Source organism: Tamandua tetradactyla, chromosome 1 (genome assembly GCF_023851605.1).
Source record: "Tamandua tetradactyla isolate mTamTet1 chromosome 1, mTamTet1.pri, whole genome shotgun sequence".
NCBI classification, from domain to species: Eukaryota; Metazoa; Chordata; class Mammalia; order Pilosa; family Myrmecophagidae; genus Tamandua; species Tamandua tetradactyla.
This window is the reverse complement of record NC_135327.1, coordinates 59653598-59667143: the sequence shown is the minus strand read 5'-3', so window position 1 is coordinate 59667143 and position 13546 is coordinate 59653598. Positions and strand designations below refer to the sequence as shown.

General features: G+C 53.9%; 1 protein-coding gene and 1 long non-coding RNA gene across 2 annotated transcripts in view; one reads left to right on the top strand and one right to left on the bottom strand.

Moving 5' to 3' along the window:
* Positions 1 to 1020: 1020 nt before the first annotated feature.
* On the bottom strand, positions 1021 to 6717 carry LOC143647232 (uncharacterized). The gene is made up of 3 exons (XR_013157932.1): positions 6429 to 6717; positions 3705 to 3817; positions 1021 to 3432 (listed from the first exon to the last, which is right to left on the bottom strand). It is a non-coding gene; the product is annotated as an uncharacterized LOC143647232 (long non-coding RNA).
* Positions 5546 to 13546, top strand: part of TAF4 (TATA-box binding protein associated factor 4) — a 141635-nt gene continuing 133634 nt past the window's right edge. Inside the window, exon 1 of the mRNA XM_077116974.1 lies at positions 5546 to 6499. Coding sequence (XP_076973089.1) covers positions 5569 to 6499 — 931 coding nt within the window. The 5' untranslated portion in view covers positions 5546 to 5568. The remainder of the gene's footprint in view (positions 6500 to 13546) is intronic.

Here is a 13546-nt window from a genome sequence, read left to right as displayed (position 1 = left end):
GAGAATATCAGGAATTTCTCAGGTGGTGAAGTATGTTTCTACATTTTCCCCCAGCCCCTCAAGGGGATTTGCAAATACTTTATTTTCTGAGCTTCATTTAAAAGTGTTATTTTTTTGCTTCCTAATTGACATTTAATGGTCAATGTCGTGTATCTCTTTTTTTGTTTTTTTAATTAATTTTTAAATTAAAAAAATATATAACAACAAACACAAAGATTCTTAACATATGATCATTCTGTTTTACATATATAATCAGTATTTCACAATATCATCACATAGTTGTATATTCATCATTGCGATCATTTCTTAGAACATTTGTCAATGTCTCATATCTTCACTTTATATATCAAAGCAATTAATACTTACTGAACAACTTACCAATGACAAAACCTATGGTTTGGTGTATCTTCCAAACCACCTGCAAGGAAGTCAAAGATTTGTAGGAAGGTGGGTTTTATTGGATAGGGGCTTGGGCATTATAAATTGAAAGTGTGAGCAGACTAAGGGGCTGGTTAAGTTAGGAGTTAAGCATAGCAAGCAGCAATTCTAAGAATTCACCAATGGGCACTGTGCTCAGGAAGCGGAGCCAGGCAGTTGTGCCTTTCCACCTTTCCAGGTAAGGGAGTGTGCTGGTTTGAAAGGATGTATGGACCCTAGAAAAGCCATGTTTTAATTAAAATCCCATTTCATAATGGCAGAATAATCCCTATTCAATACTGTATGTTTGAACCTGTAATTAGATACTCTCCCTGGAGACATGATTTAACCAAGAGTGGTTGTTAAGCTGGATTAGGTGATGACATGTCTCACCCATTTGGGTGGGTCTTGATTACTTTCTGGAGTTCTATAAACGAGGAAACATTTTGGAGAATGTGAGATTCGGAGAGAGCAGAGAATGCTGTAGCACCATGAAGCAGAGAGTCCACTAACCAGCAACCTTTAGAGATGAAGAAGGAAAATGCCTCCTGGGGAGTTCATGAAACCGGAAGCCAGGAGAGAAAGCTAGCAGATGACCCCATGTTTACCATGTGCCCTTCCAGCTGACAGAGAAGCCCTGATTGTGTTTGCCATGTGCCTTCTCACTTGAGAGAGAAACCCTGAACTTCATTGGCCTTCTTTTCAACCAAGGTATTTTTCCCTGGATGGATGCCTTTGATTGGACATTTCTATAGACTTGTTTTAATTGGGACATTTTCTCAGCCTTAGAACTGTAAATTAGCAACTTATTCCCCTTTTTAAAAACCATTCTATTTCTGGTATATTGCATCCCAGCAACTAGCAAACAAGAACAAGGAGGGTCTTGAAGACATTAGGCTCCACTTTCTTGAGCCTAAGGCCATTCCTCACTTGCCCTTTGGGATGGTGAAGGAAATGTCACATGAGGTTGGGCTTGTCCGAGTGCTGTCAGGACAGGGCAGTTCCTCCCCTGAACCTTGGAACAAGCTCTTCTCTGCCTTAAGCTGGCCCAATCATTCATGCTGGCTATGGTGAGTGGGAGTAAGCCAAGAGAGTGCTAACAATGAGTCACTGGAGAGTTTGCAAACACCTACAACTGCCATCAGAGAGATCTGGGTCAGTCTCAGAGAAGAAGCGAGCCTGACTTGGATTATAAGACAGTGAGCGGACTGTTAATCAGCAGTGTTCTGCCATGCTTGGAGAGAGCCTGTATGGAAAGAGGAGGGCAGTCAGCCGTAGAAGCCTGGAAAGAGCATGAGAGGCTGAGTCCTGTGTATTTTTAAGGTAGCTCTGCCCGCACCAGGAACAAGACTTTGGGCCATTTATTTTACCTTTGCAAGCCCTGAGGCCCTCATCTGTGGGGCATACTCAGCCTGGCACATGGTGAGCATCTAGTGCCTTGGTTCTGATTATTATTGGTGACTGCACCTGGGTGAGGGGGCTTGGCCAAGAAGATTTAAGCATTGTCACTTTGGCAAGTGAGAGGTGGGGAGGGGACTTGCCCAGGCAGTAGGCTCTACTTCAGACCTGTCAAGTCACAGGCTTCCCCCTCTTCCCTCTTCATCTCTAAAGGTTGCTGGCTCGTGGACTCTCTGCTTCATGGTGCTACAGCATTCTCTGCTCTCTCCGAATCTCTCATGCTCCAAAATGTTTCCTCTTTTATAGGACTCCCTGGGATGAATGGGCTGGTCAGGCTGACAAGTGCCTTTTGATTTCGTGGCAACGTCTTCTCTCTGCTGGTCTTGAGGTTGCTGCAGAGGGCTCTGGGAGTGATGTCAGCCACAGCATCTGTGTATGGGAGAGGTTGTGAACCGGAGGTCCAAAGCAAGCCTGGTGGCAGACTGGGGACAGAATGCAGAACTGGAGGCGAGCTTTCTGCAGTGTGCACTTGTGATGAATCCAGTCTGTTCAGGGCTCCAGGACAGATCTGGACTGGAGGGTTCCAGGGGTGAGTGGGTGGGGCTACAGCAAATGTGGGAAGCCATGTGCTAAGGGGAATGGCTGGCTCCTCTACTGAAGCACTCACTGATGTGAGTGTGGGAGCAAAACCGGGCTGCCTGGCAAGATAGGCTTCTGACACAGGGCCCCAGATTCAGGGTCTCACTGTATGCGGTGTGCAGTGTTCTGCCTGGAAGCCCAGCTGTTTGCACTACTCTACCTGAGTATTTGGGTACAGATAACCTTATCCAAATGTACATTTCCTACAACAGATGCTGCGCACCGGGATGAAGGTGGCCTGCTGAGAGTTTTGCTAGGTCTACTTAAAAATTTTCTAATTAGCTATTAAGACACAAAAGACCTAAAATAAAAGTTCAAATTTCTATCATTTGAAAAATCAGACTGTCTTTGCACACTGAGCTCTTTGCTCAAGGCCACCCTGTGGAGATGGGGCCTTGGCTTTTTAACATTCAGTCCCCACCATACCCAATGTCTCATCCCAGCTACCTGGTTAGTTCACCTACAAAGTCTGGGCTTCTACACTGCAGCTCAATACTCAATTAATGACTTACTGGGGTGAAAGCCTAAGATTTAAATTTTCTTTCCTTATTTTTTCATTTCCAGGATACTTTTCATGAATGATAGCCTTGCTTCTGGAGGCCAAAATTCAAGTATAAAATTCAGGTTATATGTTTATAGGACATATAAACATTTTTTTCCTCTTTCCTTGGTTTTAGCCTCCACTGCTGATAATTTTTTTCAAGAGAATAAACGTGGGGTGGGGGTGTGAGGGAACATAGCCACACATCATAAGGCAAAACTGCAACGCGTAACACACACAGGCACACAAAGCCCCAGCGAGACTGTTCTTGAGAGCTGAGCAGTCTCTTTTGTTTAGGCAGTTTTAAAAATAATTTACTATGTCAACAATTTCATTCACTGTGAGAAGATTTGTGCTTATTGTGGTGATTATCTCTTCAGTAATTAGAGACGACCCTATGAGCGCATGTTGTGAGGTCTGAGGAGGGGGCCATTTCTCTGTGGAAAGGGTTTCAAAAAAAGAGGAAGAAAAAACTATTAGCAATGTCCAATTACACCATCTTGGGAGTGAAAACAAAATCAAACTAGTAAACATCCAGAAAGAGGTAACTTTAAGTGAAATATTTCTATGAAGTAGGTGCTGTCAATATCGTTTTGGATAATTTACTTGGTCAAAAAAAGTGGAAATAAAGAACAGGAAATCACCTCTAGATCTGATTGCTTAGTGATGCAAAAATTTTATTTTGTTCTCAAGGGCACTGTCCACTTACCCAATAATTTATGAGATATTCCTGCCTAGGAGGGTTGACTTGAGTCGGATTACATGACAAGCACTTGAGCGTCAGGTCTTTTTCTTGTACCTTGAAAAACTCCGTTTATTGACCTAAAGTTGAGGGAAAGGCCCAAGAACAGTTGGTCATATTAAGGGGGTAAACGCCGGTGATTCAGTCCAGTACTGCGAGGCTCATCTGGCTGGGGCCCCTCAAGCCCCCGCCCCCTGCTGACCAAGGCGGCGGCTCCATGGCATCCCCCCAACGCTGGGGGCGCAGGACTCCCAGGAGGAAACCGCGCACGCGGCCGCGTCGCTCTCCTCCTTACTGTACAGGAAGCACATTAGGTGTACGCGGCCCGGCCCACCCGTGCCCGGCCCTCGGCGCCCCGCCTGCGGCCTCCTCGACCCGCGTTCGCCGACAACGCGGGACACGGGGTCCTCGTGGGGAGGCTACAGCCCCGCGCCCACTCGGGCCCGCCCCCGGCTCCGCCCCTGCCCGGGTGTTCCCCGGCCCGGAGGGGGGCGGGCGCATACTCCCCAAGCCCCGCGGCTCCCAGGCCGCGCTGGCCGCCGCCGCTGCTCGTCCTCCGTTCTTCCGTCCGTCCTCCCGCGCTCAACGGCCTGAGCAGCCATGGCGGCTGACGCCGGGGGTACTGCTTCCCCGCCGCCGCCGCCGCCGCCGCCGGGCCTCAGCTTCCGCCCTTCCCGAGGGCCCGGGCGGCGGGGCGGTCGGCCCCGGAGCGGACGACGGCCTCCGCGCCCCTCGCTGCCTCGCCCGCCCCAGTCGGCCCGGCCGCAGCCATTTTGGAGCGCGCCGAGACAAAGAGATAGCTGCTGTCGCCGCCCCTCGCTCGCCCGTGCCCCTGGCCCGGCCCGGCCACCCGGCCGCCCGGGCCTCGCGTCGCTGCGGCCGCCCGCCTGCCCTCGCCGCCGCCCTAGCCGCCTCTGCAGAGCCGCGCCGCCACGCCGCTCTGTGTCCCCGACCGCTCGCCCTCGCCCCAGCCTCTCCGACTCGCGGCCATTTGCCGTGCTTCTTAAGCGCGCGCGGCGGCCAATCACGAGGCGCCGGGCGCCCGGGCGCGCCTGCGCACTGGCGCCGGCCGCCTCCCCCCGCGCGCCACCACCCGCGCCGCCCGCCGCGCCCCGCCCCCGCCGCGCGCCGCCCCCGCCCCGCCTGCCGCCCGCCCCGCGCAGAACCTCCTCCTCGCCCAGCGCCCTCGGCCCGAGCGGCGGCGGCGGCGGCGGCGGCCGAGGAGAAAAGATGGCGGCGGGCTCCGATCTGCTGGACGAGGTCTTCTTCAACAGCGAGGTGGACGAGAAAGTGGTGAGCGACCTGGTGGGCTCGCTCGAGTCGCAGCTGGCGGCCAGCGCGGCCCACCACCACCACCTCCCGGCGCGGCCGCCCGAGGCCCGGGCCGCGGCCGCCGCCGGCGCGCTCGGGAACCATGTTGTGAGCGGCAGCCCCGCGGCCGCCGCCGCCGCCCCGCCCGAGGGCGCCCCGCCGGGACCGGGACCGGCGCCGGAGCGGCCCCCCGCAGGTAGAGCGGCGCGCGGGCCGGGCCCGCGGGCGGGCGCTGTCAGCGGCGGGCGGGCGGCGGGCTGGCGGGCGCCGGGTGCGTCCTCACCGCCGCGCTCTCGTTGTTCTTGCAGGGGCCGGAGCGGCGCCGGGGGCCGTGACGAACCACAGCGCGGTGCGGACGCCGCCCGAGGCCGCCGCAGCCACCGCCGCCAGCCGCGCCGCGTCCCCGGGTTGTGCGCCCGCCGTCGCCTGCTCCCCCTCCCCGGGCGGCCCGGGCGCAGGGCCGGAGCCCGCCGCCGCCGCCGCCGCAGCGCCGGGCAAGTCCGTGGTCCTGAGCACCTCCATGGCAACCGCGCTGGCCGCCCGCAACGGCAAGCTGGGGCCCCCCGGCGCTGTGCAAACTTTGAACGGGAGCAGCGTGGTGGTGAACTCGCACCTGGCCGGGGGCGCCTTCGCCGGCACGTCCCCCGCTGCCGCACCTGCTGTCGCCCTGGTCAACAACGGGCCTGCGTCCGTGTTGCTGCCGCTGGCTAAGGCGGGCGCCGGCCCCGCGCCCCCGGCCACCGCCCCCGGCACTGTCATCCAGACCGCCTCGTTCTTGGGAGCCGCGGTCGCCCCCGCCCCCGCTTCCTCGGCGCCCACCGTCATCGCAGCCGCCCCCGCCGCCCCGCAGCCGCCCCCGCCCGCCCCCGCCGCCGCGGCCCTTGCCCGGCCGCCTGGCCCCCCGGCCGCAGCCTCAGCTCCTGCCCCGGGGCCCCCCGCCGCCGCCCAGAACGGGAGTAGTACTGTCATCAACTCGGCGCTCGGTGCGGGAGGCCTGCCCGCCGCCGCCGCCGCCCCCCCGGCCCCTGCCGGCTCCGGGACGGCCCCGACCACCCTGGTGAACAGTCAACCGGGGTCCGGCGCGCCCCCTGCAGCGCCTGCGGTTCCCGCGCCCACCGGCAAGGCCGAGTCCCCGAAGACCGTGGTGCAGCCGCTACCCCCGCCGCCCAGCTTGGCGGCCGGCTGCGCGGGGGGCGCAGGGCCCGGCATGGCCATCGGGCCGCCTGTGTCTGCGGCGTTGCCCGCCGCGCCCGGCCTTCCGCCGCCGGCCCCTGGCACCCCCACGGGGCTGCCCAAGGGCCCTGCCACAGCCGGCACTCAGAACCTGCCCAGGACGCCCACGGCCACCTCCGGCGGGATCCGGGCCACCCTGACACCCACCGTTTTAGCCCCCCGCCTGCCGCAGCCACCTCAGAACCCCACCAACATTCAGAACTTTCAGCTGCCCCCAGGTAAGTGGGGCGCGCTCAGCGGGAGGAGCAAGTGGGCCTGGCTGACTCCGCAGCGGCTTCCAGGAAGTCCTGCCGGCTGAAACGTTCAGAGTCCGCGGTGGGCCCTGGGGGCTGTGGTGGCCGCGAGGCTGGATTGGGGGCTTGCTGAGGCTGTGCCTCGCCCAGGTGCTGTGGTGGCCTGAAGCTGCCTGAGTGTGTGTGCGTGCGTGTGTACGCGGTGCCCGCCCACTGGAGCAGCGTGGGTTTTCCATCTGTGACATCACGGCTGTAGCCTGGTACAGCCGCGGTGCTTGGCCTTCCCCTTGCTGCTGTCTGCCTTTCTGGCTTTCCCTGCCAGGATTTCGCCTTAGGGCCTTCCGCCTTTCTGTCTTGGCCCTCAGGGCCCCGTGTGTGCCGTACACCCCACCTCCCGTGGTGACAGGGGACCTGCCTGGAGCATGGCCCCACCTTGGCAGTTTCGGGCACCACCAGCTTTTCCTGGTTCCTGGACTTAGGTGTATGGCCTGTGTCCTCACTGCCCTTGCTGTGGTGGCCGCCGCCTCTCCCCCGTAGAGTGGGCTAGAGAGATCACTCTTATGAAGTTGACCTCAAGGCAGGGTGACCACCATCTTTGAGAGGGGGAGGGCTTTTCCTCCGATACCTGTCTGATAGAGATCTTACAATTGCAAGGCCTTTAGGGGTGGAGTGCTAGAGGGGTCCCGGGTGTGCCCCCATGGTCACCATCCTTACTGTACATCCATGCTCTGGGGCGTTCCTTTGGCATTCTCTAGCTCACCGGTATGGTTTTTAAACTCAGTACTGTTGCTTGGAAAGGATGTGTGGTTAGTTTTGTCAGGATCCTCTAGAGATAGCAGTGGCACAGGACCACGTGGGGTGAAACTGGACCCAGGACGCTTGGTGACTGAGGGCTCGGTCTCAGGCTCCCCCTTTGGGTTTCTGCATCAGCCACTGGCCTGTCACCTCTGTGAGGTCAGGACATGCCCCAGCAGCATGGCACACTTCTCTGGCTTAGGAGTTCTCTGGGAGGGGGCGGCTTCCCCAGTTGGGCTCTGTCCTCTCCGCCTCGCCCTTCTGGAGAAGGCACTCCAAGGCTGCTGTCACGTGTGGCGCAGCTGCAGCAGCAGTTACTGAGGTGAGAGCATGGCCACCTCCTGCATCCCCTTGGGCTAAGTGGTTGGTCACTTTGGAGGCGGTTCAGCAGTGTAAGAAGAGAAGGTGCAGGAGTGGGGGCCAGGCTTCCACAGGCAGCTGCTTTCCTGTGGTCCCACACCTTGGCATTTTACAGCCCACACAGCTGTTTGGGGTGGTGCGGGGATTTCAGTACTCCAGGAGAAAATGGTAACATACAGAAATACCTGAGAGATACCGAGTTCCCTGGTGATCCCAAGGAGTGTGTCGGGGCTCTAATCAGCTCCTCACCTGCATTTGTATGTTTCAACCTGGTGGAAAGTGTTCCATGGCTGACCTTTAGTAACCTTTAAAGATAATTTGTGGGCACTGTATATTGTGTAAAATGCCAGGGTATTTTTTATGCACTTAGCTTTTTATCTAATTATAAAAATGCCTTTTTAGTGGTCCTGTTCATGCCAGGCCCCTCCCTTACACCTCCTCAGGCTACCCCCCAGGCTGTGTTTTCATTCCTTAGAGCTGGTGTGTCCCACGCCTTCTCCGTCCCCTGGCAGCCGTCATTATTTGTAGTTATTGGGGGTCAGCAGGTCACTTCCATCTGAGCCTTCACATAGGTGGCCCTGTTGCTTTATTTCTGTTGGGGAGGGCAGCAAAGGGCGTCTTTGTCATTTTCAACTTCTGTTTTAATGGCAGTTTTTAGGGGTGTCTGTATTTGACAGGTAGACGTATGGGTGGAAATGTTGCTTCTCTGCATGACTTCTCAGCATCTTCCTCATCTCTCTGAGGGCAGGGGATAGTGTGTGTTAACATGTGTGGCAAGTGTTGAGGCCTTTGCTTTCTAGAAAATAGAAGCTTTCCATCCCTTTCTTCATGTCCCTTTTCACTTGAGCTCCTAATTAGGAATTCCAGTCAGTTATGTTACTTTATTTTAATGTAGTAGAAGCAAAACAATCATTAAAACTACCCCCAGTGCTCCAGCCAAGGTACCCTACTTTAAACAAGTGCAGTTTAATTTTGTAAATCTAAATGACAAATTATGAGTTCATTGGTTTTACCTCATATAATCAGATAAGCAGGAAATATTAGATTTTCCGTCTGATGTTTCCTCTCTCTCAAAATCTTTCGTGGCAAAAATAGATAAACCTGAGGTGGAAACCACTTAGAAGAATAACTCTTGCTGGAAGAATAATTCTTGTTGACTAAGAGCTCCTTCTTGTTCCAGCTCAGCGTGTAGGCACTTCTGAATCTACCAGAGGAGGGCAGGGTCTTCATCTCACAGAGGGCTCCGGGGAAGCACCAGGTCCTTGATGGTCCACTTAGGCCACCCCTGTCATACGCAGGTTCCAATGTGGGGATGGGAGGGATGTTGGTTGCTGCCGTCCACAACCAGCTGTGACATGCTTGAGGCAGAAGCTTGGGTTGTGCATGTCTCCTCCCCACAGTTCAGGTGAGCTTTTAATCAACCTAAGTCCAGTTTGGTTTTAGCCAATTCAGCCTCGGTACTCTGTTGGGATGGCTCTGTAAAGAGATGTTCCTGGTACATACTCTTCTGTGCTGGTTTGAAGGTGACAGAGTCGGCATTTTACCTGCTTTGGGAATAAGTAGAGCACACAGGGAGTCTCCAGAGACGTGCAGCGGATACAACTGTCCTAGGGACTCCGAAGGGCTCAGTTAGCCATGTGCACACTGGGACAGTCACAGGGCCAAGGTAACGTTCCTATTATGGGGAGGGAAGTGATCTGATACCAAAGCTAGCATGCATGTAAGTGACTTAAAAAGATCTTTTCAGATAGGTGTTTTTCAGATAGGTGTTCATGTGAAAGATGCTTGATTCTAGAGGTTACGTTTAGGCTTGACAAATTAGTGTCTTCTTTCGCAGACATTCGTTCTGCTTGCTTGTAGAATTTGCTCTGGGGTTGCTCTCTGAGGTTTGACCAAGGTGGAGGTGCTTGTTTCAGGAGAGAAAACCATATTCCCCCAGTGGCCAAGAAGCGCTTACTTGTTAGGTCTTCTAAAATCCCTATTTCCAAGGCTGCTGTGCTGTATGAGCACATGGGTCTGGGGTTCTGATTCCTGCCTGTGGCATATTGGTGGGGAAGGGAAGACCTCAGGTCACTGGTAGCTGACCACATTGGGGCGTGATTGAGTTCTATGGGATGGCCCAGCAGTGAGGGCTCCTTGCTGGCCAGCAAGTGATGAGAGCTGGGGACTCTGGCAGCCAGCTTGGGCGGCAAGTACTTTGGCCCCAGGCACAGACTTTGTTCAGGATTTTGTTACTTGAAGGCCTCTTGCTGTCTGATCTGGGACAAGTTATGTTGTACCCTGGAGTCTCAGTTTCCCCAGCTATATAGTGGGGTTTGTCACCGTGGGGTACTGTGAAATCCCGTGTGGCCTCCCACGTCTACAACATTTCCCCTTTTCCAAACGTTTTGCTGCTCTGGAACTAGTTAAAGCTCTTAAAGGCTGCTTTATTCAAATCAAACCCACTTCCAGACTGGTTGCCTTCTCCCTGGCCGAGGAGTCTGGCGAGGGTGGCTGACTCAGGGTCTGTGAATGAGAAAGTTAGCCAGCTTGGTCGGAGGGTGGCTGTGGACGGGTCCCAGACTGTGAACCTGTGGGAAAGGGGGCGCAGGACATTGGGGATGGGGGCTTGTTAGGTTGGAGGCCTTAACTAATGCCTAAGTTGGCCTTAACTAAGTTGGATGAACTTAGGCAACAGTGACATTTGAAAGAAAAAAAATAACTTTTTGGGAACTGGGACAGGAACAGCACTGGACAGTTCTATTTAGAGTAGATCAAGGTAGCTTTTCCAAGCATCTCCTTTCCACTCTGCTGGGGTCTGGGGGAGTCTGTCCAGGTGAGCAGAAAGTTCCTTCCTCCCTGTCCCTCTGTGCTGGGATCTGGGGAGTCTGTGCAGGTACGTAGGCAGCTCCTTGCTCTCTGCCCCTGGTGATGGGGTCTGGGGGAATCCATGCAGGTGAGCAGGCAGCTCCTGCCTCCCTGTCCCTTGCTCTGGGTTTTGCTCATGGTACATCACCACTGTCAGATTCTTCACCTTGGTGATTGGAGTGCTTTGGGCACATGTAGCCAATGTCTTCTGTAGCTGGGAACGGTCACATTTTAGCAAATCAGGAAAGGGGGCTCTTTCCGCACTCCTGGAGTTTCTATCCTGGCTAGCCTCCTAGGGCACTGAGTGCTGTGCATTTGGCAGAATCAGCTGCTTCCAGGTCCTTCAGTTGGCCCTGTGAGGAGTGGGCCTTCTTTGTCAGGGAGGCAGTTGCAGGGCCCCAAGGCAGCTAGCTAGACAGATGCTGTCCCAGCTTTGTGGGTAAAGAACATGTGCAGGGCTAAAGGGCCTGCAGCAGCTGCCCCCCCACTTCTTGTCCAAGGGCAGGCAGGAAGGCCGGCCCCTGACACCTCCGGGTCCCCGAGTGGGGCAGCTGACCCTGCCCCCCACGTGTGCTGTGGGTGGCTGTTGCTGAAGCCCTGCATGGGTGTCTTGGACGTGGACGGCTGTCCCCCTCCTGCGGCTGAGCTTGGTCAGAACAACCCTGACCCAGTTCAGACCCTGCCCTAGAAATGAAGCAGCTCAGTGGGATAGTGCGTGTGTGTGCATGCGCATATGTGCACACGCGTGTCTGTTTCTTTGATATAAAAGTAAAGGTAGTGTCTGGTGTGCTTCTCAAACTACTTCAGTATATACATTTAAGCTTTTCTTCATTTACGTGATATATTTGAGAAAAGCTTTTATAAATAGTTACATGTGAGTTGATCAAAACATAATTAACAACTGTTTTTGAAAATCGTGAAGCAGAGATTTAAAAAGACTCTGGAGGAACTTGCCTGAGATTTGGGGTAATTTGTGTAGCTCTGAAAAGCTGTTTTACTTTTCTTTATGGTAATTGTAAGCAGTGCCGCTGATTTTCTTGATCTTCCTGGGAAACAGATACTGCTTAGATCTCTCACCTTTGGAACTTGTCTCCAGCTGGAGGCTGGTAGCCTTTTATTTAATCAGGCCTCTGTTAGTAATAAAAGTTATATTAAGTTAAAAAAAAAAAAGCGGAGAGATTTCGCAGGAGGACCTTGTGTTCTGGCCGCTGGGTACCTGTGGCTTTTCTTTGCCCGCCCCTGTTCTCTGCTTGTTGCGGGAGGTCGCTGTGGCATTGTGGCACTGTAAATTACAAACATAGATGCGAGCGTTATTTCAGGGTTTCTTACTGAGTATAATTACTCTCTAACTTTCCTGTGAAGCAGGTCAGGATCTGTAAAGTTAGGCTTGGAAACTGGAACTTTATGTTTATATGGTAGGACCCATAGAAATTAATTTATAAGTTTGATTTTTATATATCTTTGAACATCAGCGCCAAGGAATTAATACCTTTGAAAACCAAGGATATAAAAATTGTCTGCAGCTTAGAAAAACCCTGCAGATCTGAAAAGTGTCTAGCCTTTTCCCTGTTTCTCGTATCTGTCCTTGACAGGTATCTGGTGTCTGCGGGCACACAGTACCTGGGTCTGTGTGATGGCACCATCGAGGTTGGACGTCACCTGGTCCAGGTGTAGCTGGGGATGGCATTTGCAGAGGGGGGGGGCAGCCCCAGGGTCTCGCGCTCTCTCCTTCTGCTGCCCTGCAGCTCTGTGGATCGAGGTTAACTTTGGCTCTCCTACCCTGTGGTTGGATTTTGACCGGGACCCTCCTGTCCTGTCCACTTGGCACTGTAGGTTGAGACCCAACTGAGGCTGTGGCCCTCATGGGCCTTTTCAGGTGCTCTCCGGCCTCAGCAGTTCTGATGGCCATACGAGTTGGGGTTGGTGTTCAGAGCCTGAGGGCGGGCAGTAGAAGCACCATGGCTACAGAGGACTTATTTGGGGTTCTGAGGCCCAGGCATCTGGTCAGAGCTCAGCTTGGGGCACTCCCCTGGACTGTGCACCAAGGCGCTGGGGGGCCCATATCTGACTGAGGCCCCTAGGGCAGAGAGTTGCTGTACACGGAGCACATGGAAGGGGAAAAGACATTTAGTTTCATAGTTTTAAAACTTAGTGCTAGCTGAGTATGTGGGGCAATTACTTATGAAAAATTTTTAAAGGAAGTTTTTAAGGTAATCTATATTCAAATGTGTTGTAGATAGAGCACTGAATGTTATCAGTATAAATGATGAAAAAAAGCCTTCCTTGAGTCAAGGTTTAGCTTTGTAGATGTGCTGTAAAATGTTAGTATCTTAAATATTATAATAGTTATTTGAAGAGTGGGAAAGGAGAGGACCTTTGATGTGATTTTTTAATGTAACTATAGGTATAAAAATTAGTACTTGAAAATGGTTCATTTTTCACACCTTCTATGCTTTAAAAATTAATATTCATGGTGGGAGGTTTGGACAGTAAACTGTGAAAAAGGAGAAAAAGTCACCTGACACTTTGGGATCTGTGGAGTCAGGTCCCCTGCCTGTGTTTTCTGAGCTGTACCAGGCATAGCTGAGGGTGGCATTTGGAGAGCACTGCTGCCTCCTCTCCCCAGGCTGTCTTCATTGTCCCTGGTGGCTGCGGGTGTGTCCCGGGTATGTTTCCCGGGCCTCATCCCACCCCAGACCTGGTCACACGCAGTCCCTGTCTGAGCTGGCACTTAGCAGTGTGTCCATGGTGAGCATTTCCTCTCTGTTACACGTGGCCTTGTGGTGATTGTCTGTATGCAGGACCCTCTTGGTGCCTCAGAGTCAGGAGGCTCTTTCAGGGCTTTAACGGAAACTACCTTTGGACCATTTTACACTTCCCAAACCACCAGAACCATCACCAAAATACTGTTTGTTTAGAAGTTGATGTTGTTGGAGCAGAAGGAAATTGAGCCTATTTTGCCACACTGGGTCTCTGATGGATGGTGTGGTGTGGCCTGTCCCTGGGAGCCTGGACTGCAGAGCCCTGCTT